The sequence below is a fragment of the Myotis yumanensis genome, unplaced genomic scaffold (genome assembly GCF_028538775.1).
Source record: "Myotis yumanensis isolate MYYU_CA2020_CCGP unplaced genomic scaffold, mMyoYum1.0.hap1 SCAF_7, whole genome shotgun sequence".
NCBI classification, from domain to species: Eukaryota; Metazoa; Chordata; class Mammalia; order Chiroptera; family Vespertilionidae; genus Myotis; species Myotis yumanensis.
This window is the reverse complement of record NW_027223758.1, coordinates 48,633,755-48,661,225: the sequence shown is the minus strand read 5'-3', so window position 1 is coordinate 48,661,225 and position 27,471 is coordinate 48,633,755. Positions and strand designations below refer to the sequence as shown.

The following is a 27,471-nucleotide window of genomic DNA, read 5'->3' as shown; positions in this document are numbered from 1 at the left end:
TTGCTGCCATTCTCAGACAACAACAATGTTTTCTGTGCTTTTAAGTGGAAAAAAACAAAACTATCTTATAAGTCAGAGGTAGAAAGTGATCAGTTGTACTCCTTTGGAATATGAATAAAAGAATAAGGAGGGATTCAAAATCCACAATCCACAGTCCATTTTATAAAGTGCCAATGTATAATTTGTAATGAGTCTTGGAAAAATAACATTTCTCTTTTCTGGCAGGCTGATCATCTCAAAGCTTTTGTAGTGTTTTGCCTGCCAAATACAAATTTGGGTTCCTATAATCTAGAATTTCTTGGAGGATATAACATAATTTAACTACTCTTGTGTAGTTCTTAGAAATGCAAATCAGGTTCAAGAAAATTATCTTTAAAAATATTCCTCAAATGTCTCGCCAGTGAACAAATAGTAAGGCATAAGGATATTTTATCTAAGGTCTTAGTTCACAGCTTTAGTATATTTCTTCAAACATTCTATATGCAATTTATGCTACTTATTGCCTATCTGGAATCCTGACACTTGTTGAATTCCTCAGCATTTCTTAATATTTGTGTTTATTTCAAGGTTTCAGTAAACAAAACCACAAACTACCCCAATTTTTTGCAATCTAATCCAACTTAATAATGCCAAGTAAAAAAGCCAAAAACATTCATTGAGACCTTAAGCTAAAAATGAAAGTAATATTAGCTATGGTGGAGCTATAACGTCCAGTCAAATCTTACTTTCATACGAAATAATCCTGCTACTATTTCCAGGTGGCTGACAGCCAAGAGTGCACTTTTTTTGAAAGAACACCGCAAAAACAAACCTGATCATGTCAAAGATCTTACTCTACTGCTTTCCAAAATTGGCCAGGAATCTGGAATTCACATGGCCCTGTATACATCATGTTGTATAATTTCATAGCGGTTAAGTAATATGGAGTACAATGTAACTTTACCCATAGATAATAGTTAAAAGAAATTAAAATAAAACCCAGAAGAGCACATGCCTAACAACTCAAAATTATAATTATTATTAGTAAGAGCAAATTACCTATGAAAGAATCCCTACCCCAGTTCCACTATCAAGCAGGTGATATTAAGAGAGAGGGGTTATGCTTTTCATTTTTTTATTTGAAAGTTACTTATTTGTTAGAATTACAGATTTTCTTTCATACCAAATTCATCAACATTCCAATACTTACATTTATTTCAGAATTTCCGGGAACAAAACCACAGACTATCCCAACTGTTCTATGCATTTCCTCAACAAAATTCCTAGGCCATGCATCCCATTCACACATGCTCTTAAAGAATGTGAGACGAAGTCAGAAATTCTTCACAGATCTGGTTATCCTTTGTATTAAACAAGAGAAAGTCTTTGTATGTCAGAATGATTTAGTAATATTTCCTCACACCCATTTGATGGAATGTGCATGGCTGTTCTCTGTTAGCTGATTGGAAAGTTTTCACAGGCTTAATAAGGAAGTTTGGAGAATACAGCCCAAATGACTGTCATAGTTACTTCTGAAAAGTAGCTATAAAATTTTTTAATAAAAAATGTATTCTTTAAGTCTGTTTCATCTTCCAATATTAGGTTCTTTACATTAATAATCCAAATTGGCTAAAATGTATCCACATCAAAAAGCTAAGAGCAGCAATGTTACAGTGAATTCAGACTTTTGTGAGCTACACCTACGCAGACTAGTTCCAAAGATTTTGCTTCATTCACCCTCCTTCTTACTGAGGCAAAGCAATATTAATATAAGGCATGTGTGATATTGTTTGTTAAGCTTTATTTCTTATGTATGACCTGGAATTTAATTATCAGTGTAGAGCCCTGTGACCATGTTGGTGGCAGAGATTAAAATTCACCCTTCTGAATGATAAATCAAAGAATAAAACGCCCAAATCACATGATTACTAGTTCATCAAATGCTATAGAGCTCATCTAGAAATGATGGGACAAGACAGGTTTTTTCTGGACAAGAGAAAGACCAGATTTAAGAAACCTATATCCCCCCCACCCCCTCAAGTTCAACAAGCAACTTGGCAGCTCCTGGATTTGCAGCTACTCTTTCTTAAGGGCTCCTGAGGGTTTCGTACCCCAAATATTTGCCATGGTAATCTTCAGGAGTTTCAAAAATAAAATACACCCCAAAAAGTTGTGTAAGATGTCATTCTTGTCTTGATGGTCAAATAAAGCAATATTTTAAATATAGAAGTTGGTCTTCATTCAGTATAATCATTAGACACTGCCACAATAAAACACATTTAACCTGAGCTAAGGGGAAATAGGCAATTCTGCAAAGAATTAGCATGGTAAGGTTGGTATGAGTTTCCTCTTGCTGCTATAACAAGTTACCACAAACTTAATGGCTAAAACAATACAAATTTATTATCTTACACTTGTGAGGTTCAGATTCTCCCCCAAAGCTCTCTATGGGCTAAGATCAAGGTGTAGGCTTTGTTTTTATTGCCCGTTGTTAACATCACATAAATGGATCATCAGCCTCCCTCCCTGACCTTGACTCCTGCCCATCCCTCCCTCCTTCACCTTTTCTTCTTGCTCCAGTCATGCTGACCTTCCTGTTCTCCAAAGGGGCACTCTTTATTCCTGTTTAGGTCCTTGTGAGCGGAATGTTCTTCACTCACATCCTTGGATTTCAATGTGTTCCCCTGCTTTGAGTTTTTAAATTTTAAGAGGCATAGAAGACTTAAACTAAGATAAATGCTAGCAGAATTTTAAGCATCAACCTCCAGATGTAATAACTCTTTACATTTGCATATATATATTAAAGATACTTTTAGTGCACATTTTGCGTAATGCTTACAGAAATTCTATTAGGTAGGTATGGGTACCTGGACCAAAGTCAGAAAACCTGATAAGTGACAAAAACAGGGCTTAATTCAGATCTTTCATCTCAAAGTTCAGAGCTATTATCACTATGCCAAATTGTTTCTTTCTCCGATGTTTAGGAGAAATGCCAGTGTCCTGACCCAAATGCCACAACAAAGTATATAGTCTCATTGCCCTTTAATTTAGGGAGGTTGAGGCCTGAGGGGAAGAATTTAGTTTCAACCCATTACACCATCCAGAAAACTACAGAAATTAGCAGCTGATACCACCTTCTTGTGTCTCTTGTAAAATAAAAATCTAAAGTCAAGGAAGACTGGACAAAGATGGTAGGGACCACCAACATGCCATGCCCTGTTCTCATGTTTTTGGCCTCAGAACAAGAAAGCTGAAATCCAACTTTCCTCCATGAACATTACATTAAATTGCTTGTCCAAAAGAGGGAAATTAAGGAATTAGGTCTCAGTACTCTTAAAGTGCCTTCCCAAGCCACCTCAAAATATAAATACTACACAGGTATTTGTATGTATATACACATATGTGTATGTGTATGAAATGTATATGTATACATATACACATAGTACACACATGCTTTTTAGCCTGGTTGTATATGACTTTAATATTATTATTTAGAAGCCTAAGCTAGCTAAACATTTGTGTATGTATAGAAATGCCGGCAGTACTCAAAGAAAATAATTCCTCCATGTCAAATCACATTTCTGTTTGATCTATTTTCACTATAATTATACAGGAGCAAACAAAGATGTAAGGGGAATCATAGTTACTTTCAACATACTTGGGATATGAATTTCTATGTGTCATTATTGTTTCCAAGGTTCATGTCACATACTTATAATGTCTTTTTCAGACTCAAAAAATATAAAGTGTCTGCATAGGATAATCAAGTTCTCAATAAATGATCATTGCATTGCAGACCATAAATTAATAATCACTGACATACAATATTACATATTTATATCCAAGTTGTACATGTTTGCTAAACCTGTTTTATGCTATGATAGAAAAGAAGGGGGCCTAGAAATGAAAAGACTAGACATTTAGAAATTGTTTGACAGATCTCATGAAGTAAATGAAAATGTATGGTTGAAATAGTTCATTGAACAGTGACTCTCATATGATAGTAAATGGTAAAAGAAGTATATTTTATAGAATTACTAAGAATACTAACAATTTTCCAAAGTATAGTACAATTTAATAATAAGAAAATTTATTGACTCTGAGTTAACACTAATCAGAATTATTTTCACTGTCCTTCAATGCCACGGAGTAATCTTCAACTCTGTATTTATGGCATTTAGTTTCAAAATAAGAAAACTTATTGGTCTTTTGCAGAATCCACACATCATTGATGTATGTTGGATTCCAAACTGAAATTTTTGGTTTGTGACTTAATCTTGCCAAAAGATCCCTGAAAGAAGCCGCTCAAGAGAGTTCTTATACATGAAATATTAAAAAAAAGAAGGAAAAATCAGCCTAACATATTAAATTATAAACATATGGATGAAATTTCCTTTAAATTATTCTTGAGTCTAAAGCTTAAGGGTAAAGAATTTAACCAAACACATTTGCAGTTTCCGTAACACAAAACATTTGACAGGGAATTCAACCACCCCAAAGACAAATGAGATTTCCACTCTAATACCGAGTAAGCTGATCCTTCTCCTACTATTTTGAAATATCTGTACCCGACATTTAAAATGTCAGTCTCTACAATCTAACTTTGTAATAAATAATAATGAGTCTACATATTAGATAGTAGAGAGGTTTTTATTTGTTTTTAAATTCTGGAGCCCCAAACACCTGATAAATAGGAAGGAAGAAAGAAAACACTCATTTTCCTACAGTATGATTTGTCACTAAAAAACTCAAATCATTTCATGGACTATTAGAACAGTCAAGTTAGTAAGTGTTTTGAATATAAAGTCAATATACACAATCAGGTATACTTCTGTATTCTAGAAACAAATACTTATCAGTTATCAAATTTTAAACCCAATATTATATAGCATCAAAACTATATTATGATAGCATCAAATACATCAAAATGGTTAGGGATTTATAGAATATGGATAAACTTATGTTGTATAAACTACAATGTTAGTGAGAGAAACAAATAACAACTAAATTAATGTAGCGATATATCATGTTTATATACTGGAGACCTCAAAATTGTAAAGATGACAACTTCACCCAACTCAACCTGTAATTCCAGTCAAAACCTAGGAAGGTTTATTTTGTGGAAATTGACAGGTCGATTCTAGCCTTCATTTGGAAATGCCAAGATTCAAAAATAAACAACAAAATGCTAAAGAAGAACAATGTTAGAGGAATTACAGAACCTGCTATAAAACTAAATAATTAAAACCATGAAGTACTGGCATAAGGAGAGACCATAGACTAATGGAAGAAAATTGAGTCCAAACACAGACCCACACCTCTGTGCTCCCTGATTATGACAGGTCAGTATGGAGAATTATTTTTCCCTTTTTCAACAAAGATGAAACTAATCCACATGGAACTAATTGCTGCATCACACCATCTAAAAATCTCACTTCCAAATAGGGTGTGAGACAAAACAATGGAGCTCATAGAAATTAACTAAGAGAAATCTCTCATTCCCTTGCATTTAGAAAAGATTTCCAAACGGAATAGCGAGCATTATTCATAACTAATCATCATTTGTTCTCTTTCCAGAAGCCATGGGCATGGGACCCCATCACTTAGATAATCAGAAAGCAGCCAGTTTGCTAGGTGCAGTCCTTACAAACAGTGAATCCACCCAGATCAAGCAAAAGATCAGATGTGATAAAGAGAATATTATCACAATATAGCGACTTGTGCTCTAATGGAAGTACAGAACGCAGGGGTCAGAGGACGGGGGAAAGCCCCTCTGCTTGGGGGCTGAGGACAAAGTATTAACATGTGACTAAGAACTTTTCAACCACTCAAGGGGGAGAATAAGGTGGACTGTAGTTATACATCCTCAATACAGCTCATAGTTCCCAGCAAATTGCAGTTCAATCAACTCTGCTTGAAAGGAGGACTGTCCCGTGAAAAGACAGACCCTCGTCTGAACTCCGGGTTTCCCAGTTACTTATAGTGAAACAGTGTGGTCTAGTATGTAGATTTTAAGTGGGCATGAAATACAAAAATGTCCAGAAAATTTACTGTGTTTAATTCCAATAAAATTATATTATATATATATATATATATATATATATATATATATATATATATATATATAATTTTAGCTTCCTCTTTACCCTCTAATCATGTCTCTTTAATATAGGGAAATGTATGGTATATATCATAATTCACTATTGTTGATTCCTATTTTAGTTACCCAACTACCCAGATTCAATTCTTCAGATATTTCCTTATGAAATTAGTGCTCAAGAAAACAATTATGCTCACATTATCAGAATGTCATGATCAACTATGCCTCTCTTAATGGAAATGAAGTCTCAACAAACAAATGACATGTAAAGCCCTTAACAAGTCTTATGAAAAGTAATCTATTGTCTTGTTTGTTTCTACACACACACACACACACACACACACACACACATGCATATGCACACATGACCATTTGCTTGAAAACATGCAGTTATCTTTCTTGCATTTATAAAAATGTTTAATTTAACGACATAACCAAAAAAATCTCTGAGCATGCTTCAAAATAATGAGCATTGGCAAAACAAAGATAATTGGACTTGAGGGGAAAAACAAACCCAACCATTTCCCCCATCTCCTTTCAACATTTTTCCATTTTCAAAAAAAAATTGGGACACATAAGAACAGAATCAAGATAATTAGTTTGTTATTCAAATGCTAAAATTAAAATGGAAAATGTGAAAAAGAAAGTAAGTAATATTTTGGAAGAGAACTAAATTCAAATGTTGAGTTCCGCTTGTTCATTATGCTTATGAAAGCCAGATCTGCTTTTAAATTTCAAACAATCTTTGGCAGCATGAAAGATCTGACCTCAGAGTCCCATGTCTCCCACTGAGTTCTGTTGCATAAAATCCAGAAAACAAACCTATATTAAAATGTCTTTTATGCTTTCAGATTATTTGTACCATTACAAGTCAAAAGAATTCTCAGACAAATATAATCATGTCAATTAAGCATTTCATAAAAGTAATAATAAACTGAAATAAAAAATAGAAAAACAATGTAATGTTTTATAACAGCAGATATCACCTACCAGTAAAATAAATGGAAAATAACATTATTTTTCCTAAGCAGCAAAGGAGTAAGTGCTCTGATCACCTTGGGACTGTTCTGGCTTGAATACAACTCACAGCTTTTTTTTTTTCTCAAAATATAAAACAACAGAGCAGGCAAGCACATCTTGTTAATCATACCAGAAGTTAACTTGAAAGCAAAAACATTTTCTTTCTCATTTTGTTATACATTAATGTCAGACCAACTGATTTTTTTCTCTATTTACTGCTGCTTTTAGCCATTATTACTGATCTTAAAAAGTTGCAATTTCTTTTGTTAATCCGAAAAGTGAAAAGAAAAGAGGAAGAGGGTATAGTGAAAGGGATTTGATTTACCTTCCAAGGTGTGAGACCTTAGAGAAGTTAACTTTTCCCAGACTCAGTTTTAACAATAAACCCAGAGTGATAACACCTACCTCATAAGTTAGCTTTAAAAATGCAATTATATTATATTATATTATATTATATTATATTATATTATATATACTGAGTGGCCAGATTATTATGACCACCCGATGTTTGTAGGCAAATTAGCTATAATTTTGCACTGAAGTTGCTAGAGGGCCAGACCATTATATATAGGGAAGCAGGTTGTTTACCACGACAGTAGAAGTGATTTTTTTCTGAAGATATGGGTAAACAATGCGATTTAACAGCCTTTGAACATGGGAGATAGATAGATAGATGATAGATGATGACAGATAGATAGATAGATAGATAGATATAGAGATATAGATACAGATATAGATACAGATATAGATATCCAGGCACAATATAGACATTCAATAAATGGTAGCTACTATTTTATGATTCTTTTTACTACATAAAATTTCCTTTCTGTACATCAGGAATTTTTGGCTGAAATTAAAATACACATTATGAAAAAATACACATTATGAAACCAATGTGCACACATTTCTAATTACTAGCACCAAATCTTCAACGAAGGTAAAGGATGTTATCCTAAGAATCAGCTTATAGAACAATTCATTCTGTTTTCTATCCCTCCATTGGACAGTGAAATATCTGCTCAAATAAATTCAAGGGAAAGTGAGATTTATAAAATTTAGAAAGCAAAGCACTCAAATATAAAACAAAGAACAAGAGATAGGAATATAAAAAATCCAACTTCCAAATTATCTGAAGCTATGGGAAAATGAAATGACAGATTGAAGTAAACAACTCAAACTGATTTTCCTTGGTTCTTGTCCAAAGAGGATACACACTTCAGAGACCATATCAGCAGAAGTTGACTCACTCAATTCTTGTCATCAACTCTCAGCTTACACTTATAGTAAGCTACACAGTCTAGATAAAAAGACATAGATCTTATACCTATAAAATATGTTGATGCAGAAACTATTTTTTTTTTACAATTTTCTGGAATTCTTATTTACTTTTTTCAGAGTCCAATGGATTTCATTTTGAGTGCAGAGACTAGTTGAAACCAAAATGGAGTTCAATTTGCTTGCTTTCGCACGTGTGTGTGTGTGTGTGTGTGTGTGTGTGTGTGTGTACGCATGTGTAATGGGAATGGAGGGTGAATGAGCTTGAGAAATGATTTATCTACACTCTTCTTCCTGATCAGTTTGTTCCTCCTTCATCTGTGGCTCCATACTTTGGTTAACTACTTTATTCTGGATTTATGACACAACATGACAGTTGTAATATATTTGTTTCTACCACCAGCCTATGAGCTTGAGGGCAGAAGTTGCATCTTATTTATCCTTGTCCTCACAGTGACTAGAATGTAGAAGACACTCAATTAAGGAATCTAGAGGGAACTAAAGTTACCATTCAATTAAAATAGAGTTGACAACTGCCAAAATGCATATGCATGCAATTATGTTTATATGTGTCCATTGGGCCATAACAAATTAATGTTATTAATTTGGACTCCTCGGGCTTGCTGGAAATGAAAACTATCTTTGTGTATGTGTGTGCATTTATGTGGTAATGGAAAGCATGAATTTTGCTGCTGCTGGGAGTTTAGGGAGAGCTCTTCATATTTCTCATCCTATAGGACATTAACTCTGGCTTCCCTGCACTTTTTGCCTATTATTAAAAGTCAACACCATTCTTTCAGCTTGAGTAAGCAAAATTAAGACTTCCCTTACTAATCATCCTCCATCAGCCCCTACATCCAATCATTTACCAAGTCCTGCTCATTTTACTCTCTGAGTTTTTATCTGAGTACACTTTTCTCCATCTCAGCCGCCTTGGTCCAAGTAGGATCAGCTCGTTCTTAGATTACTGAAATAGATTTCCAACTGGTGTCCCTTCTGATACCGTTTAGCTCTCAACAACTGGAGATATATATTTTTATATTTTCAATTTTATTATCTTTTCTAAAGACATTTCAATTGCTTTCCCATTCTTAGGATTAAGTTCAAAGTACTTATTATATCTCCCCTAGTCTTAACCACTGGCCTCCTCTCCTTTCCTTCCCTTTCCATTTCAGCCTCTCCAAGTTTCCTTTACTTGGACACCTAAATATCTCATTTCTCATTCTAGCTGAGATTTTAGTCTTGAATTACCAAAATAAGTCAACTTCCTTTGGGTTATAATACTCCTACATGTTAAGTCTTCCTAAGAAATACCTCTTCAATGAAAAACTATAGAAGTACCAGCTTGAATTAACATACTTATGTTTCATATTTTAAAAATAAAAAATTCCTGAATATTCACTAGTCAATTTCTTTATTCTCTTGATTTAGTCAAAACATCAACCTACTCAATTAATACTCAACGTCTGAAATACATAACTTATGTTCTAAAGATATTTAATGCCAACATATAGAGAGCCTAACAATTTAAATACATTATTATGTTCTTTAAAATACTTTTTTATTATTTAAATTAAACCATCACATGAAAACTGTTTTCTATTGCTTTATAACTTCCATAATCCAGTGACCACAAAGAACCACAATTTCTAAATGATTATAAACCTCAAAGGATCTGAAAAAATTTCTGATGAAATAAATGCTTTGGTTAACATTTAAATTTTTATCATAAAATACATTTTTTAAACTTAACACTTTTCCTAGGGTAGAACAAAGACCATTTAACATACTAATATCATGTGGATTTTTAAATAAAATTATTAAAATAGATTTTCCCACTAAAATACTGAAAATATGAGAAGCTGATTTTCCTTCCTGTAAATCCAACCATGACCTGCAGCTTTTACAATCCCCTTATTTTCAGTAGTAGAGAATTTAACAACAACAAAAAAAGATTAAGCAATGATAATATAATGATGAAGAGCTAACACTATAAGTATAGTTATGCTTAGACCTCAGGGAAGTTTGACCTCATCAACATCAGTAGGAGAATCTTACATTTATTTTCAATATGGATAACTTAAATGGGACCCACATTTGGTGACTGAGTCATTTTTCTATTTAGGTGAACATGCTCAGTGAATTAATCCAAACTCAGTTCAGTATGCATCTCCTCCAGTTCCACCATTGACTTCCTAACTCAGCTCTCTTCCGACCTATGACAGTGGCATTGCTGTCTGTATGCTTATGAAACCCCAAGGCCATCATCACCTATCATCCCTGTCATCTCACCACGCATCAGCCTTCCTTTCAATCACTTAATCACCTTGGCTATCCCTTGCAAAACTCTCTCTGTCTTAATACCTCCGCCTGCCTAAATCACTCCCTTTCTTAAAGTTTGCTTTGTATCTACACAACAAGGACACTGTTTTCTTGAAAGTTTCCACAGAAGCTCTCCGTGGCTTTATATTTAGTCTTCCTAATTAAGAAAATTCTTCAAAATAATGTCTCTCTAAAAGAAATCACTAAATTTACAAATAGCCAGAGTATCCTGCCCTCAGGAAGCATTCAAAAGTAATACAAACTAAGATACACTATCAATAGAGATTTTGTTTTCTAAATTAAGGCAGTTCAGGGGAATTTTTCCTAATAACATTGTAAGAGTGCAAAACAAATTATTTTGGTTATTTTTGTTGTTGCATTTTCATTTTAATCAGATAGAAGTCATATGTGTGATGCATACCTACATCTGAACAGGGCTTAATCACCTGCTGAGTATGTTTATGCAGATTGTCCATTTATGAAAGTTCTCCAATAAGGTTTCCTTGGTTAAGAAAACACAGAGATATCCTATATAATAAAAGGCTAATATGCAAATAGACCAAATGGCAGAACAACTGGAACAATCAAACAACTGGTTGCTATGATGTGCGCTGACCACCATGGGGTGTGCACAGAACATGGCAGGCATCAGCCAGGACAGGAGCAAGTGAGCGGGAGCACCAGACTAAGGCAGGGCACCGGTCACTGTCATTGGGGTGAGCCTCTGGTGGTTACTGAAATTCTTTGCTCCTGTGAGTCACAGTCCCGCCCAGCACTCACACCTGCTGCCAGAGCCAGCCCTGCTTACACCCACTGCCAACACCTGACACCGGCCCCAATTGCTCAGCGCCATCAGCAGGTACAAGTGGCAGTTACAAGCCCTGATCACCCCTCAGGGCTTCTACACCTGTCCCTGCTCCTGAGGGGAGATCAGGGCAGCAGCTGCCGCTCACACCCAATGACTGCACTGGCCCCACTCGCACCTGCAGCCAGTGCCAGAGCCACCTGTTGCACCCACTGCCAGTGCCCGGCACCGGTTCCAATTGCTCAGTGCCATCAGCGGGTGCAAGTGGCAGCTGCTGGCCCTGATCACCCCTGAGGGCTTCTCTACCTCTCCCTGCTCCTGAGGGGTGTTTGGGACAGCAGCCACCACTCACACCCACTGACTGCACCGACCCCGCTTGCACCCACTGCTGGCACTGGCCCCAATCGCTCTGTGTCATCAGCAGGTGCGAGCGGGGCTGGCACCATCAGCTTGTAGGAGCAGCGGTGGCAGGAGTGGGGCTGCCGGCAGACAGGGGACAGGGGCTGCAGCAGGAGGTGCCAGGTGGGGGCACAGATGATGGGCCGAGACCCACCCCTATACCTACTGCAGCCTCACAGCCCATAGTTCCTTTCAAGGTGCACAAATTTGTGCACTGGGCCCCTAGTAGATAATAATCAAATCCATCTGAAAATCACTGCTCACTATCTCTTTCCAAATTTTTGGTCATATTAGATTTTTTCTTTTTTCTTTTTTTTAAACCAGTGTCCCCTGTACACAATGCACTACATTAAAAGATGAACACTCTCATGCATTTCTCCTGTATGTCTAAAATTGACTGAATAATTATTATATTAACTAGAATACACATAATCAAAAACAAGTAGTGGTACACATATAGTGTTAAAAGATAAACTGAAGCATATTAAAATTTTTAAGAGTTTATTTGAGCAAAACTTGATTCAAATCTGTAGTGCCAAACCAGAAGTGGTTAAGAGTACTCCATCCACAGGGTCTCAAGAAAGACTTCCATAGAGAAAAGGCAGAAGCAAAGCAAGGAAATCGGTGATTGGCTGTAGCTAAAAGCCTACTTGGCTGTTTGTGGTTGCTTATCCTTAAGTTTCAGATTTCATAACCTTGAGCCATTTACAGGTTTAGATTTTGGGTTGTTTAGATAGGCTGCCAACATTAGAGCCACCTCCGTCTAATGGCTGCCTTGTTTAATTAATTTAAAAATAGTAATTTAAACACTTTTAAAGTACCATATATATTTCCATTTGTCTTTACTTCTATTTTCATCCAGTTTAAAATCATTGCAACAAGTCATGTAAAATAAAGGCAAAGTGGAAGACACACAAACCAGCAAATGCATGTAAAACAATATATTATCATTTTATTAAAAACATATTCATGCATATAAACCGAAGTCTGCTAATTTCCTCATGTCGCTAAAGTAGAATAAGAATAAACATTCCTTAACTTTTGAACCTGGCATATTTATAAACAAATATCTACTGGATTTCTTCTATGTGCCAGAAACCCTATTGCCTGGGTTGGAGGCACATCCATGAATAAACAGATTTACGGTATAGGTCTGTCCTCATGGAGCTTATACATTGATTACAAGTTCATTCTAATGCAGAAATTCAAATGGATACTAAATTATTTTTCTCCAAAGATTCACTTGTAGCAATTACCTAGATGTCTTCGCATTGTTAAATGGAACAAAAATGTTGTTATGAAAGAATGAAAACAATTTATTTTGAACATGTTGGAAGAACTGGAAATAAGAGAATTGCAAAAACCACAACACAAACAAATGAACCCAATATTTGGAGTTTGATCACGTATTTCTGATGAATCTCCCAAATATAAATATTTACACATGTTCAACTCTTCATCCTTTATTTAAAAACTCTAGGCTGAGAGTGAACTGAACTTTCTAAAAGTTCTCAAAAATATTTTAAACAGGAAACCAGCTGCCTCCACCCAGCCATGGCAACGTGTTCAAAGCACAATACTGCAGGAGTTCACTGAAGTCCTTGAATACTCCAGATGACTGCAGGTCAGATTTAGTCCTTGAATCATGTGCCTTTAAAAATGTAATTGCAGAGGAAGTTGAGAAAATAAAATTATTAGTGAATATGGACCTACTCAAGTTTCATAATTATGTTTTTTCTTAAAATACAGGATTAATTTACTTTGAAATCACAAGGCCACCAACTTCTGAATAAGAACAGCATAACTTTTCAAAAAGTAATAGAATAAATATAAAAGGAATATGTAAAATTGATTTTGTATATAATTAAAAGTACACTCATTTATAGTACTATATTTATTTAAAATGCTATAAGGATATTAAATCATTTGTTTCTCTTGCTACAGAACATTTTAATATTCAGGAAAAACATAATAAAATAATGTAGAAACAGCAAAAGAGAAACAATGGAATTGTTAAAAAATGAACATTCTTAGCCCTAGCCTGTTTGGCTCAGTGGATAGAGCATCTGTCTGCAGACTAAAGGGTCCCAGGTTCGATTCTGACCAAGGGCACATGCCTGGGTTGCAGGCTCGATCCTCCTCAGTAGGGGGCGTGCAGGAGGCAGCCAATCAATGATTCTCATCATTGATGTTTCTATCTCTCTATCCCTCTCCCTTCTTCTCTGAAATCAATAAAAATATTAAAAATGAACATTCTTAGACTCTGTAACATAAGGAGATATATCAACCTATACATACGTATCACCAAAAATTATCAGAACAGCAGCTGATAAATAATATGTTGATGTTTAGACAAAATGATGACTTCTTATCTCTGTCACTGGCCTATTGAATTTATAGCCTTGTTATATTTCTATGGACTCTTCTAAGTTTAAAATAATATCAATATATACTTCATTCTAATTATTGTAACCTGAATGCAAAATAAAACAAGCAAGATGTATTTGGAGAAAAATAACTTCCCCCTGAAAAACAAATATGGTGGCTGTGCAATACTTAAGCTACTTCACATAATAATGAGATCCACAATCTTGATTTTACCTGGAAAATTCCATTTATAAGGTTTTGGGTCTTAAGAAATAAGACATGAAATCTTTTAAAATATACATGTTAGATTTGATATGACAGCCAGTTACTATACATGCTAGTGAAATTTTTTCCCTGTCCCTACTTTCTCATGTTAGACAAAATGTATTAGTAATTTGTTTAGACACAGAGTCTCCCAACTTCTCCAATCATCTTTTTAAGTGTTGGTATCTCTGGATGTTGTCTTTTGGCATCAGAGAAAATAACACTAAAGTGAAAAGCAATTTAAAGCAGAGATCTTAACACAATTGCTAATTGATCTGTAATCAGTTTTCATCTGTTTGTTTTACTTGTAAGTATAGTGTTGTATTTCCTTAGTAGAAACAAGTAAAGGAATTGGATTAAAAATGTCAAAATATCAGGAAGTGAATAGCTAATGTTTATATTTCTCAAAAGATCTGGCTTTCCAGTCCCTAAAAATAGAAAATGTAAGACTTGCAAGGAAAACTGCAGAGTCTTCAACTCATACATTTCAGAAAATTTGGTTTTGTTTTGTTTTTTACTCTCCCAACTGTATAAATATTTTTTTAAAAAACTCTTTCCTAAGTAATCCCTATACTAAATCACAATTTTAAATCTTCCTCCAAAACTCTATTTTTACTTCTTCTTTCTCTACACTCTCCTATATCTGTATCTTTCATTTAATTTATTAAAAATCAAACAAACTAGGAAATGTGTGGATTCCTAGAATTGGGTTTCATCATTGCCGGTTTGACACCAATTAGGCTTTCTTAAAATACATCCAGGAGAGAGCATCCTGGTACCAGTTACTTCCACAAGACATTCTATTTTTCATACTTCTCAGTAGCAATATAACATAATTATATCCTTATAACAACATCAGAATGGTGTAGTGGGACCCAGACAGCTCTGAGTCAGAATCAGAAAACCTGGGTAAATCTGTTCCTTGCGAAGTCACTCAGACACATGCCTTCATTTACTACAAAGAGATAAGCAAGCCTTGAAGATCATCTATTGTTGCTATGAGAATACTTCGTAATTGTTTACATTCTGGAGTGTTATAGTCTATGCTATACAATATGCTAGTCACTAGCCAGTTGGAGTTATTGAGCTCTTGAAATGAGAGTAGTCTGAAATGAGGTGTACTATAAATGTAAATTAGGCAAAGTAAGGAAAAGGAAAATGTAAATTGCTCATTGATAATTTCATATTGATGGCATATTGGAATAGTAATGTTTTTTATAAATTGGGTTAAGTAAAATATATTATTAAAATTAATTTCACATCTATTTTTAAACATTTTAATGTAACACTAAATTATGAATGTTACTTGAATGATATTTCTATTGAACAACTCTACTCTAAAATATCCAAAATATTTTGTTTTCTTCTAATCTATGTTTTGATTTTTTTTTCATTAATCCTCGCATGAGGATATTTTTCCATAGATTTTTAGGAAAAGTGGGAGAGAGAGAGGGAAAGACAGAAGTCCCAGGCCAGGGAGGAGCCTGCAAACAAGGTACATGCACTTGAGGGGAATCGAACCGGGGACCCTTTAGTCTGCAGTCCAATGCTCTATCCACTGAGCCAAATCAGCTAGGGCTATGTTTTGATTTTTAAAATTATGTTCAGTGTTTTGGGGCAATAGTTCTGTTTCTACAGAAGCTTCCTATCTATACTTCTAATTGAGATGATTACTAACAACATTATTTGCAAACATCTGCTTGAAAAATACATTCTATTGGTAGTGGAAATATACACCAAATATACACTTCCATTCAGATATAACTGAGAAAGACATGTTCATTACCTGCCACATGGCCGTGTCATGCAGAAGAGGTGGTGAGGCAGCAATCACACCAAAATATATGGACGTGACTGTCCTCTCTCTCCTACTGAATCATGTATAGCTCTCTCCTACACCATTCCCATCTGCAAATGGGCATGCTGCATGTAACACCTTCAACCTCAAAATACCATCTTAATCCGCTCCTGGGGTCACCCCATTTCTCTGGCATTTTTTGTAATAAATATCTTTAAGAGTCACTTTCCCTCATCCCGTTCTCTCTTGAACTACATCTATCGTTATTGAGGCCTACAAAAACAATCGAGGACTTCTACATTGCTAAATTTAATGTCTTTCTTGACCAATCAGTAGCATTTTCCATAATTGGCTATTCCTCCTTCTAAAAGCAATCATTTATTTGGCTTCTGAGAGACCCCTCTCTTATGGTCCTCTTCCTACCTTGTTGACTGCTGCTTCTCATTCTGCTTTGCTGGGTCTGCCTCCAGCCCTGACTCATCACACCTCCTCTATTCTCCAGTGGCAACACCTCTGAACACATCCAGTCCTTTGCCTTGAAAGTTGCCTGTTTGCCGATTATTTCTCCAGTCTGAGATTCTCCTTTAGCTTGGACTCATGTGTCCAGCTGCCAACTTAACCACCACTTTAGTATTTAATTGACACCTCAAATTTCATATGTCCAAAAGCAAATTCTTGACCACTGCCCCAACCCCATCTAAACTGCTCCTCCCACTCACTGTCTTCCCTCTGCAAAAAATGGCTATTTCATTTTTCCAGTTTCTCAAATAAAGCCTAAAGATCATCCTTTAGTCCTCTTTCTTTCACACTGAACATCATGGTTGTTGGAGAATTCTGCCAAATCTGGCAGGGAAAAGGGGAACTACGTTCACAATCTCATAGGCTTCATCTTTAGTATCTACTTTAAACCACCTCATCTTGTATTTTTAATCTTTATTGTTGAAAGTGTTACATAGGTCCTCCTTTTTACCTCATTAACCTCTTCCAGCTCGTTCCCATCCCCAGGCCCTCATCACCCCATTGTGTGTGTTTATGGGTTATGCATATATGCATAGACATTCACTGGTTGATCTCTTCCCTCCCTTGCCTTCCCTCTGAGGTTCAATAGTCTGTTCATGCTTCTATGACTCTGGGTCTATTTTTTATCATTTGTTTATTTGATTCATTATATTCCACATATGAGTGAGGTTATATACTTTTCCTCTGACTTGCTTATTTCATTCAGCATAATACTCTCCAGGTCCATCCATGCTGTTGCAAACAGTAATAGTTCTCTCTTTTTTTATTGCTGCATAGCATTCCATTGTGTAAATGTACCATAGTTTTTTATCCACTCATCTACTAATGGGCACTTAGGCTCTTTCCAAGTCTTAGCTATTGTAAATTGCACTGCTATGGACATAGGGGTGCATATATTCTTTCTGATGAGTGTTCCAGGTTTCTTAAGATACATTCCTAGAAGTGGGATGACTGGGTCAAATGGGAGTTCCAATTTTAAATTTTTTGAGGTGATTCCATACTGTTCTCCGCAGTGTAAACCCCCTTATCTTTTGCCTGGACTACTGTACTTTACTGGGTCTCCCAGCTTCTACCTTTTCTCTACTTCAATGTATTCTTTATAACATAGTTGGAGTAACCCTTTTAAAATTCAACTTATTATGTCACTCTTAGGATCAAAACACTTAAATGACTTTCCATCAGATTTAGAATAAAAGAAAAATTCATGACTGTGTCCTGTGAGGTTCTCGAGACATGGAAATGGGCTACTTCTCCAAACTCTCCCCCAGGATCTAGGATTCCTGAATCTGAGATTCATACATTTGGGGTGTGGGAACCTTCTGAGAAACATATTACCTTAAAACTGCAGCTGGATTAGCTTCAAAGCAGGCCTGCCTCACTCCTTGCAGCTGCCAACCTCTAGCCATTCCTTGAAGGGACTACACTGTCCTCATTTGAGACCTTAGCATTTATTCCTCCGGCCTCTAACTTTTTCCCCTAAGATTCCTCATGTTAGACTCCTTACTTCCTTCAAACTGACAGAGGGGAATTCTCTAATTATAGCAGAAGGACACTCATTCTCCATTCCTTCTTAACTTGCCCTTTCTTTCTTCAAGCACATTTCATTACTTAATATGTGATACTGTAGAACTGGTGGGTTCTATTGCTTCACCCGCTAGAATTTATTCCTGATGAAAGAAGGAGCCTTTTAGTTTTATTCACATCTCCATTTCCATTGCTAGACCATTGTCTGAGACATAGTAGGCATTCACTGCTGAAGGAATAAGCCTGCAAGAAACAGTGACTTGGAAGTATTCTTTTTCTCCAAAAGGGCAAATATGACAATTTTTACTAAGTAAGTCAGGCTCCTCTAAAGAAGGTGACTTTTAAAAATCATATGGTGATAAATTTTTAAGATTACCCTAGAAAAAAATTTCCAGTGAGGTTAACTGCCATTTTGATTGTGATCAGGAACTTGATTCTTCCATACATCTAAGTCACACACACACACACACACACACACACACACACACACGTGAATAGCTCTATCTACAAAAGACAAATATTTGAGACTGAAAAGTTAGGAAGGGGGGTTGGTCTCTGTATTACTTATACCTCTGATACTATTGCTGATAAACATCTAGGTTTCTAAAATGTGCCATTTTTGTTAACTTATACAGAGAACACCCTACTCCATAATACAACTTAGACCAGTGGTTCTCAACCTTGGCTGCACATTAGAATCACCTGGGAATCTTTTTAAAATCCTGATTTCTGGGCTTCATCCTCTGGAAATTCCGTTTCTTTGTTACTAATGTTGTGGCCTCACCCCATAACAAAGAAACAGAATTTCCAAAGGATGAGGACCAGAAATCAGGATATTAAAAAGATTCCCAGGTGATTCTAATGTGCAGCCAAGGTTGAGAACCACTGATCTAGAAGCAGAAATTTGCTGTTGGCTAGGGTTAGGCCCTGGCTTTCTGTGAGAAGCCTGCTTTAATTCTATAAATACTTAAATTTCTCCCATCAATCTGCACATTTAGATAAAATTTATTTTAGTCCCACATCAAAAGTTTAGAAGACAACTCTGGCCCATGGGGCTCAGTCGGTTGGGCATCATCCTGTGCAACTAAAAGTTGTCAGTTTGATTCCCAGTCAGGGCACAAGCCCAGGTTGTGGGCTCAATCCCCAGTAGGGAGCATGCGGGAGGCAGCCAATCAATATTTTGCTCTCACATTGATGTTTCTCTCTCTCTAAACATCAATTTTAAAAAAGTTTAGAAGATAGGATGTACATTAATATAGCATCAACATCTTTAGAATACATTTGTAACATGCTGGAATTGCCACAGCCAATGTTTTCAACACACACAATCATAAATTTTATAAGTTAAACTTTGTCATTAACAAAAGAATAGAGAAACTGGGGGAGCATCATAAATATGATGAGAGAGACCCTAAGGAGCTTATTTTGGGCCCAATTAAGTCTCATCATTGACTATGACCACAAGAAAGTTCAAGAAGCATATATGAACACTTAGAAAATCCTTGTGATTACTCTACCTCCTAATTAGGAAGAGCTTACAGATAGAATCTTCCAGAACATCAAACTCCATGATTGTCTGACACTTTCATATGTCCCTCTCCTCTCCTTTCACACCAAGTGTTATTCCACCAAACAATTATAATTCTCACTCTTCATTTATGAGCTATATTTTCATCTCATCCAGAAGCTGAGGAAAAAGAAGACAAGAATCCATGAATAAATGCTGAATAATAAATCCATTTAATCTCTTGAGACCATCATAAATTCAACCTTTAACATATGCCTTCATAATCCTAAATTCACTGATGGAGGAAATGAAAGATTATAGGGAAACTCCTCAAAATTATTTCTACATTAAAATAGTCTAAATTTGTCTCAGGCTCTTTTTCACTGAAATATTTCCACTTTACCTTACCTGACATTTTTAAGGGTTACTGCAGCCTAAAAACATGCTCACTGGCCAGTGACTAATGGACTCACTTCTATTTTTTTTAAGTTTAAATTTTACAAATTAAAAGCAAACATTACAATAAGATACCATTTATTCTGTAATGGTCATATGTTTGATTTTTTTAAAAAAGATTTTAAAATTGATTTTGGGGGAGAGGATGGGAGAGGAAGAAAGAGAAACATCAGTGTGAGAATGAGACATAGACTGACTGCCTCCTGTTCTCCCCGAACCAGTGACCGAGTCCCCAACCAAGGCATGTGCCCTGACCAGGAATCAAACCAGCAATGTTTCAGTACATGGGATGACACCCAACCAATTGAGCCACACTGGCCAGGGCTGGTCATATGTTTTGTACTGAGTACTAAGGATATCTCTTATTCCAGCTACCCCCCCCCAAAAAAAAAAAATACTTCTCTCAGAAGTTTAACATCAAATATCTTCATATCTTTGCTACACATACCAGCAATTCTTAGCAAATATCATTAAATATAAACCACTCATATACTTTTTAAATATATAAAATATTAATAATCCATAATCTGCAGAGCTATGACTTCAACAGAATGACCTTAAACACAACCCACATTCTCTTTGATGGGCTGACTTCCTCCACTAAAACATCCAATTTTCCTTTTTACAAGGTCTCACACTCACAATCAATCACAACTGAGCACCTATAATTGTCCAGGAAACTGAGGACAGACCCTGGTACACAAAAGGCCCTCTATGAAATACAATCTTAGAATCTAGACCTGTTTAATTAAAATAAAATGTCATGAGGTCAGTGATCAAAGTATTTAAATTGAGAAATGTCCTTACTGATTCAGTACTGATGACTTTCAGAAGATGAATCTTTACATTTTCACTATCCTCATCGTTTGGATGCATGGCAAAAAGACATGACTCCAGTAAAACTTAGATGATGGCAAGCTTCTAAAAGAGTAGACAGCACATTTCTACAATGTCAGTGTAGATATCATTTTATATATCATATAAATGCCCAATATTTACAAAGTCACAAAAATAAATTATTATAACATGAGGTGGTTTAATTGAAAACACTGGGGGGGGGGGGGGAAGAATAAAAGAGGAAATGAATGCTATTCCAGATCCTAGTTATATTCTGTTTAGAAAAAAAAGTAAATTTAATATGTTTAAGGTTTGGATATCTGAGGGAAAAGTGTTAATAAATAGGTGCTATTCTTTTTACTATGGTTATACCATACTATCTATTCATAGCATAGATCTTATATATACTCTTCACCCATTGAAATAAAATTTGACATACTTTTATAATAATGGAGTCTTTCCATAATTTTAAGAAGGGGTGGTCACTTAGCATTCATTCATATTACACATCAAAAAGAAACAAAGGAAACCAAAGTGTTCCCAGGGTCATTTTCAGTCACCTCATGCATTTCATTTGTGAAAAACTAATAGTTGATGAAAATTGGTGATGATATTTCCTCTGAGAAATCTCAAGATATCCTTTGAATGCAACATTCAAGAAAATAAAAAAAGCCTAAGAGCTGATTATAGGATCAGCCAACTTTACATGTAAAAACTGCTTATTTTCAGTATCAGTTTCTATTTTCTTCTCCCAAAGGAGAGTGGACCACCTGAGAGAAGTGTGATTAGGGTGGATTTGCAGATGTTGGGGTTGATCTTTGGCCTGTGTTTCAACCCCCTCCTCCCTGCACTTTCTTACTCTGACTCCCATTCCAAACCATCCCGATTAACTTCTGCCAGACTTAACATTCCTAAAATACCAGTGCAGCATAATAGAAATAGCTCTGGAGCCAGAACGACATTGCTTGGAATCCTGTCTCCAGCACTTACTCTATCTGTGGTTTTAAATAAATCATCTAACATTTCTGAACATCAGACTCCTTTATGAAAAGGAAGATAATATGTAAAATGAAGATCATTTTACTGCACAGTTTTCAAAATTGCAGATATGTATGTAAATTATCTTGTATGTATTAAACATCACTCTGTGTTGGCAGGTGGTGATGAAGAAGAAGATAATAATGATGACAGTGAAGGAGGAGGAGGAGAAAAGGGGAACAAAGACTCCATCTCTTCCGAAATTTGCAATTGCCCCACTGTAGATAGGGCAAAACTACTCTGCATTTTTAGATGCTCCACAGCTCTGTCCACTCTGCCATCTATTGAGCACGAAGTCTGCTACTCACAAAGGTGTACTTTTTCGTGCTCCAGTGAGGTGGATGATCCACCCCTTCCCTGCTTTATATTAATTCATGCCTCAAACCCTTTGCTCCAAGTACTTTTACAAAAGAGTCTTTTCTTTTCAGTAATTACCCAAGTCCCACTGACTTCTCATGACTCAGCACAGAAAGCTGGACTTTTCGTTAAGGTTTCTCTAAAATCTTGCTGTAGAGGGAATTTTGGAAGGTTGTGGCATCCTGGCAGACTTCAATTGACCTTGTAATACCAGCATAAAAGATAGGAAACTTCTCCAACTACAAGTGGCCTGAGATCATTTTCAACTTTAAAGAATTATTATCATCACATTTGTGGCTCTAAGAATTAGATAAAACCCTCAAAAATGTCAAAGTCATGCCCATCATGAGGCACCAAGGAGCTCTGTTCCAGTGACCAAGCAGTTACTGAATCCAAGGAAAACAAAGGAAGAATGGAAAATAGAGACCATTCCATGATCTGTTATTTCACAAGAAAATTATTTGTTGACATTTTGAAAAGGAAAATAATTTACATAAAGCATTTTAGACATCATTCAAATAGATTCACAGATATTTTAAATCATATTTCAAAATCACAAAACTCATACACATATTAGCATAACTAGCCTTTAATCAAATGCTTTTGTAAAAGTATTGATAAAAGTCAGAATTCAAAAATATTTAATGTGTATGTGAGGATATTTGACAATAAAATGATTAACAGCAAAACATTTAATCAAAGTTATAACAATACCCAATCCCACAAAAATATTAGCAAAAGTGTATTTACATGATTTTAGAAAATAGAAAAACTGGTGTTGATGTAAATAAGACTATCAAGAGAGATATCATGTGTATTTCAATGCCATTTGTTACATGCTTCTAATTACATGTTTAAGAATATATCCCTTCTATTTCTATGTAATAGACTTACTGACTCTACAGTCATTTCATAATTTATTTTTGCAAGAAACACCAGCAAATACTTCCCAATGGTTTCCAGAGGTCTTTCCCCTTCAGTTCTATAATTATTTTCTATATAGTTAAACATCCCTTTCCTTTATAGAATGTATAGGGTTTCATTCTTTTATTCTATGTTCCTATTTCCTCCACACTACCCAGGTAACTTACATAAAGAAATAAATATTAGTGCTAAGTTTGAATTATTTTCTGTTATCAATGACAGGAGCTCAGCAGGAGGACTAGCAAAATTAAAATAACTCTAAGTGCATGAAGCATAAATTATGAAGGTTTACATAACAAATTTATTTTTCCCCTCTAAGAATATAGATTATTTCAAACACATTGACTAACTCATTTCCACTGGGAACTACAAAACAGGGTTTTAATATCAATATGTCCTATTACGGTCTAAATTTAGAGTTTAAACTCTTACCTGAGTTTTGTTTAGTATACAGTTACTTTTTAGACAGGAAATGTACGATAAGATGTCGGGGTACATAATACCAACGGTGGGAAAATGGAAGAGGGAGGAAAGAAATCAAGTCCACTTTAAGCAGAAACTCCAAGTCCCTCTGTTTCCCAGACCTACAGTAGTTTTATTCTGCATCTTACAAGCAACTGTCCTTCCCTTTGCTCCGAGAACAACACATGCTCTGCCCCAGCAGGAAAATATAAAAATTAAATAGAAAACCACAAGGTTATTAAGCATCTTACCCTCTGGGCTTGCTGGGCTGCTTTAGCGGCTCAGTGTTACAGACACGTGTAAACAACAGAATTTCCTGCATCCCTTTCTCATCTGTATGGCTCTGGGGTCCTGGCCAACAGGATTATCTCCAGCCTTAAGGCCACTCCACACTAACTCGAAAAAGATTCCCATTGGTTGTGAAGTTTTATCAAAACCAATACCACAACACCCTCTGTGGATCACAGCGAGCTAACCAAAATGAAATCATTTCAGTGTTCCCTGACTGAGGATGGTTTTCCAACGCCTTGCATACAGCCCATTTGAAACTATGTACTGTGAGTGCAGAAGGGAGGAAACAGCCGCCCCTTCATCTGTAAGTTTATTTACTGTCTAAAACAATACTCATAACTTGTAAAGTAATAGAAAAAAATAAAATTAACTGACCAAAGAAGGTGTCTGTCTGCTCAGATTACAGAAAGAAAAGGAAGTGTCATTGGTCTGGTCTGATTTTTATTAGATTGTGCCCCTCCAAAAAAGAAAACAAATATGTCATGAAATATTTGAGGATACAAATCATGATGCAAAAACTGTCTGTCAAAAGCTGTGATTTCAGTCATGCTGGCAGGACTGTGAGCGGCAATCTCCGGGACCCCGGACAAGCGCTCTCTGGCCCCTTTCCCGGGGGAAGAAAGACAGAGACTTCCCTGCCAGGAAGTGTTCTGATAGATAGAGTGATGGGAGGCAACAGAAAAAGAAGCTTCTCTGGGTGAAACTAACAGCACAGAATGTCCAAATAAAAGAGGGGGCAGAAGAAACACAATCACTATACTCCTTCTAAATAAGGAGCATGGAAGCAGTATTGGAGAGTTAGGGAGTTGCTGTCTTTAAATTATTTTCTTCTTCTTCCCTTCTTAATTTGGAGGATTATTCTCAGCTGAATCAGATGTTTGCCATCTCTTTCTACTTAACACCATCCTTTCCTCCTTTCTTCCTGACGCAGCAGAGAGGGTGACCATTCTGTAGAAAGTGAACTAAGCTGCTGAGACTGCCTTCCCCCATCTTCTCAGGGAATAGGCTTAGCCACCATCCTCTCTCCTCTGTCGTTGAAATTGCCCTTTTGTCTGGATGTTCCCAAGATATTTGAAACACATAAAGTCTTGGGTAAATTTCACTTATGCCACTGAACTTCACTTTTATTTCAGTGATTTTCCTTGTTGGTACCATGCTCCTCTCCTTCATGGTCAAATGATTGAAAGAGGTCTCTGTAGCCAAGAGCCCCACTGATTCTGCCACCTACTCCCTTTGATGCACCAAAGTTTCTGTCTCTGAAAATGAGTGCCTTTTTTCAAGTTTATAAGCTCTTCTCTCAGTCCTCATTCTACTTATTATCAACCCAAAGATCCTCTTCTCCTCTCTTAGCACACTTTTCTGGTCTTCCTCTTTGTCACGCAAGCCTCTTCTCCCTCACCTTGGTGTGGTCTCTTTTCCCTCCAATCCCTCCATGACATTGGGTATGTTCTCGTGTAAATCTGTTATCTCTCTGGATAATGTCACCCATTTCTCATGGTTTCAATTATCATCTGTCTTTTCAGAGGACTCCCATTATCTACATTTGGATCCAGTCCTCTCCCGAGTCTCCAACACTTACTCATATCAGCACACTAGAAAATACCACACACATGTCATCAACATATTTGAAGCTGAAATCATCATCTCTCCATGGATTTTCTCTGTTGTTTATCTCAATAATGCCAACCAGTCTTATGGTTTACTAAAAAAAATCCTGGAAGTCATCCTTGGCTCCTTTTCTAGTCTATATCCAATCCAGCATCACTTCCTTGTGATTTGATTTTAATAATATACCTATATACCTAGTCCTCTCCATCTCAACTGCCACTTTCCTGGTTCAGGCCATGGTCATACTCTAGATCCCTGCAGTGTCCACTTAAATTATCTACTTGTCTCCAAACTGGTTCCTTTGCATCTTTAGCAAGAGTTACAGCAGTCTATTTCCAGTACTCGTGCTACTTGAAATCTCTGAAGATTTTTAACCCTCTTAGCAAATTCTTCTTCACAATGAATTTGCCAGAAAGCAACTTTTCTAGATTACTTTTTCTGTCTTGTTGGCCATGCTATGTCCACATTCCTTCCTTTATTATTTTCCTCTCCTTTCAAGGTATAATATCTCCAAGGGACTCCCGCTGGTCCTATCCTCTGTCAGGGTGATCAGATCTGTTCTTGTGCCTTCTTGCTTGACCACATCAATATTACTGCCAAGTTTATGAGTTACTGATCAGTAAAATGTTGCTATGTATGGAGACCTGTCTCATCTGAAGCCTCTTCAAATGAAGGCTCTCTTTTCCCACACAACACCACTATCTCAGGGTCAGAAAGTGGAGTAGGTGTCTTGCTGTTCCTATTGCTGAGTCTGGCTCTCAAATGCTTTGTTGATTGTGTGGGACCTACCAGTATCATGGGAACAGAGCTATCCAGTGTCTCCATCTTAGTTCAAAGAGTAGATTGCCCCCATAGCATAGCTTCTCTCTGTGTCTGTCTGTGTATGTGTGTGTGTCTCTCACACACACACACATACATACATACACACAAGTATACAAACATCTTCATCAACTTAACACTACATATTTCATAACAAGTAATGGGAGCATGAGGAAAAGAGGAGAAACTGAGCCTTGGAGTTTTCATAATTTGTTGTCAAGCTGACATCTTAAGGATCTTAGCACCCATTAGTGAGGGCTGATGTGTGTGTGTGTGTGTGTGTGTGTGTGTGTGTGTGTGTTCCAATTTCATTCTATAAATTAAGTCTTCCCTGTAAAGTCTACTATCTGCTTACCTGGTATCATTTCTCACCACCTTCCCCACAAAAAAATGTATTTGGGGGGGGGGGTGGATAACAAGATAGTTAAAAAAAAAGCGTATGCTATCAAGATTTCCATTCATTATCTGACACAGTTTAGCAGGTGATACATGAGAGGAAGCCTGACAAGCAGTTTTGAAAAGTGTTGTCTTCCTGATATGCCACTACATTTCACTTCTTCTTATTCCTTCCGTGAACAAAGACAGGAACTGGAGATGAAGAAGAATTCCTTACCTAATCTTGAGGTCACAATTCAGATGGAAGCCACGCTGAGAAGGGCAGGAGGAGCCGGGACCATGACTGGCCTCGTGTGGGCTTTTGGTGATGTGAGGAAAAGAGAACTTGACCAGGTTAAACCACCGTCACTGGATTTCTTCTGTGACCTTGTTTAATAGATTGGGAATGACAGGCCAATCGAGAG

The 27,471-nt window shown here is 36.3% G+C and overlaps 1 protein-coding gene across 5 annotated transcripts in view; it reads right to left on the bottom strand.

Annotated features, from left to right (window-relative positions):
• Positions 1-24,341, bottom strand: part of CCDC102B (coiled-coil domain containing 102B) — a 148,234-nt gene extending 123,893 nt beyond the window's left edge. For 3 of the 5 annotated variants that reach the window (XM_070421543.1, XM_070421547.1, XM_070421546.1), the window contains exon 1: positions 1,190-1,295. In XM_070421543.1, the coding sequence (XP_070277644.1) occupies positions 1,190-1,288 (99 nt within the window). In that variant the 5' untranslated portion in view covers positions 1,289-1,295. Of the gene's footprint in view, positions 1-1,189; positions 1,296-24,204 lie in introns of those variants that run through there. The other 2 variants (XM_070421544.1, XM_070421545.1) reach the window with 2 other exon arrangements.
• Between the last annotated feature and the right edge of the window lie 3,130 nt (positions 24,342-27,471).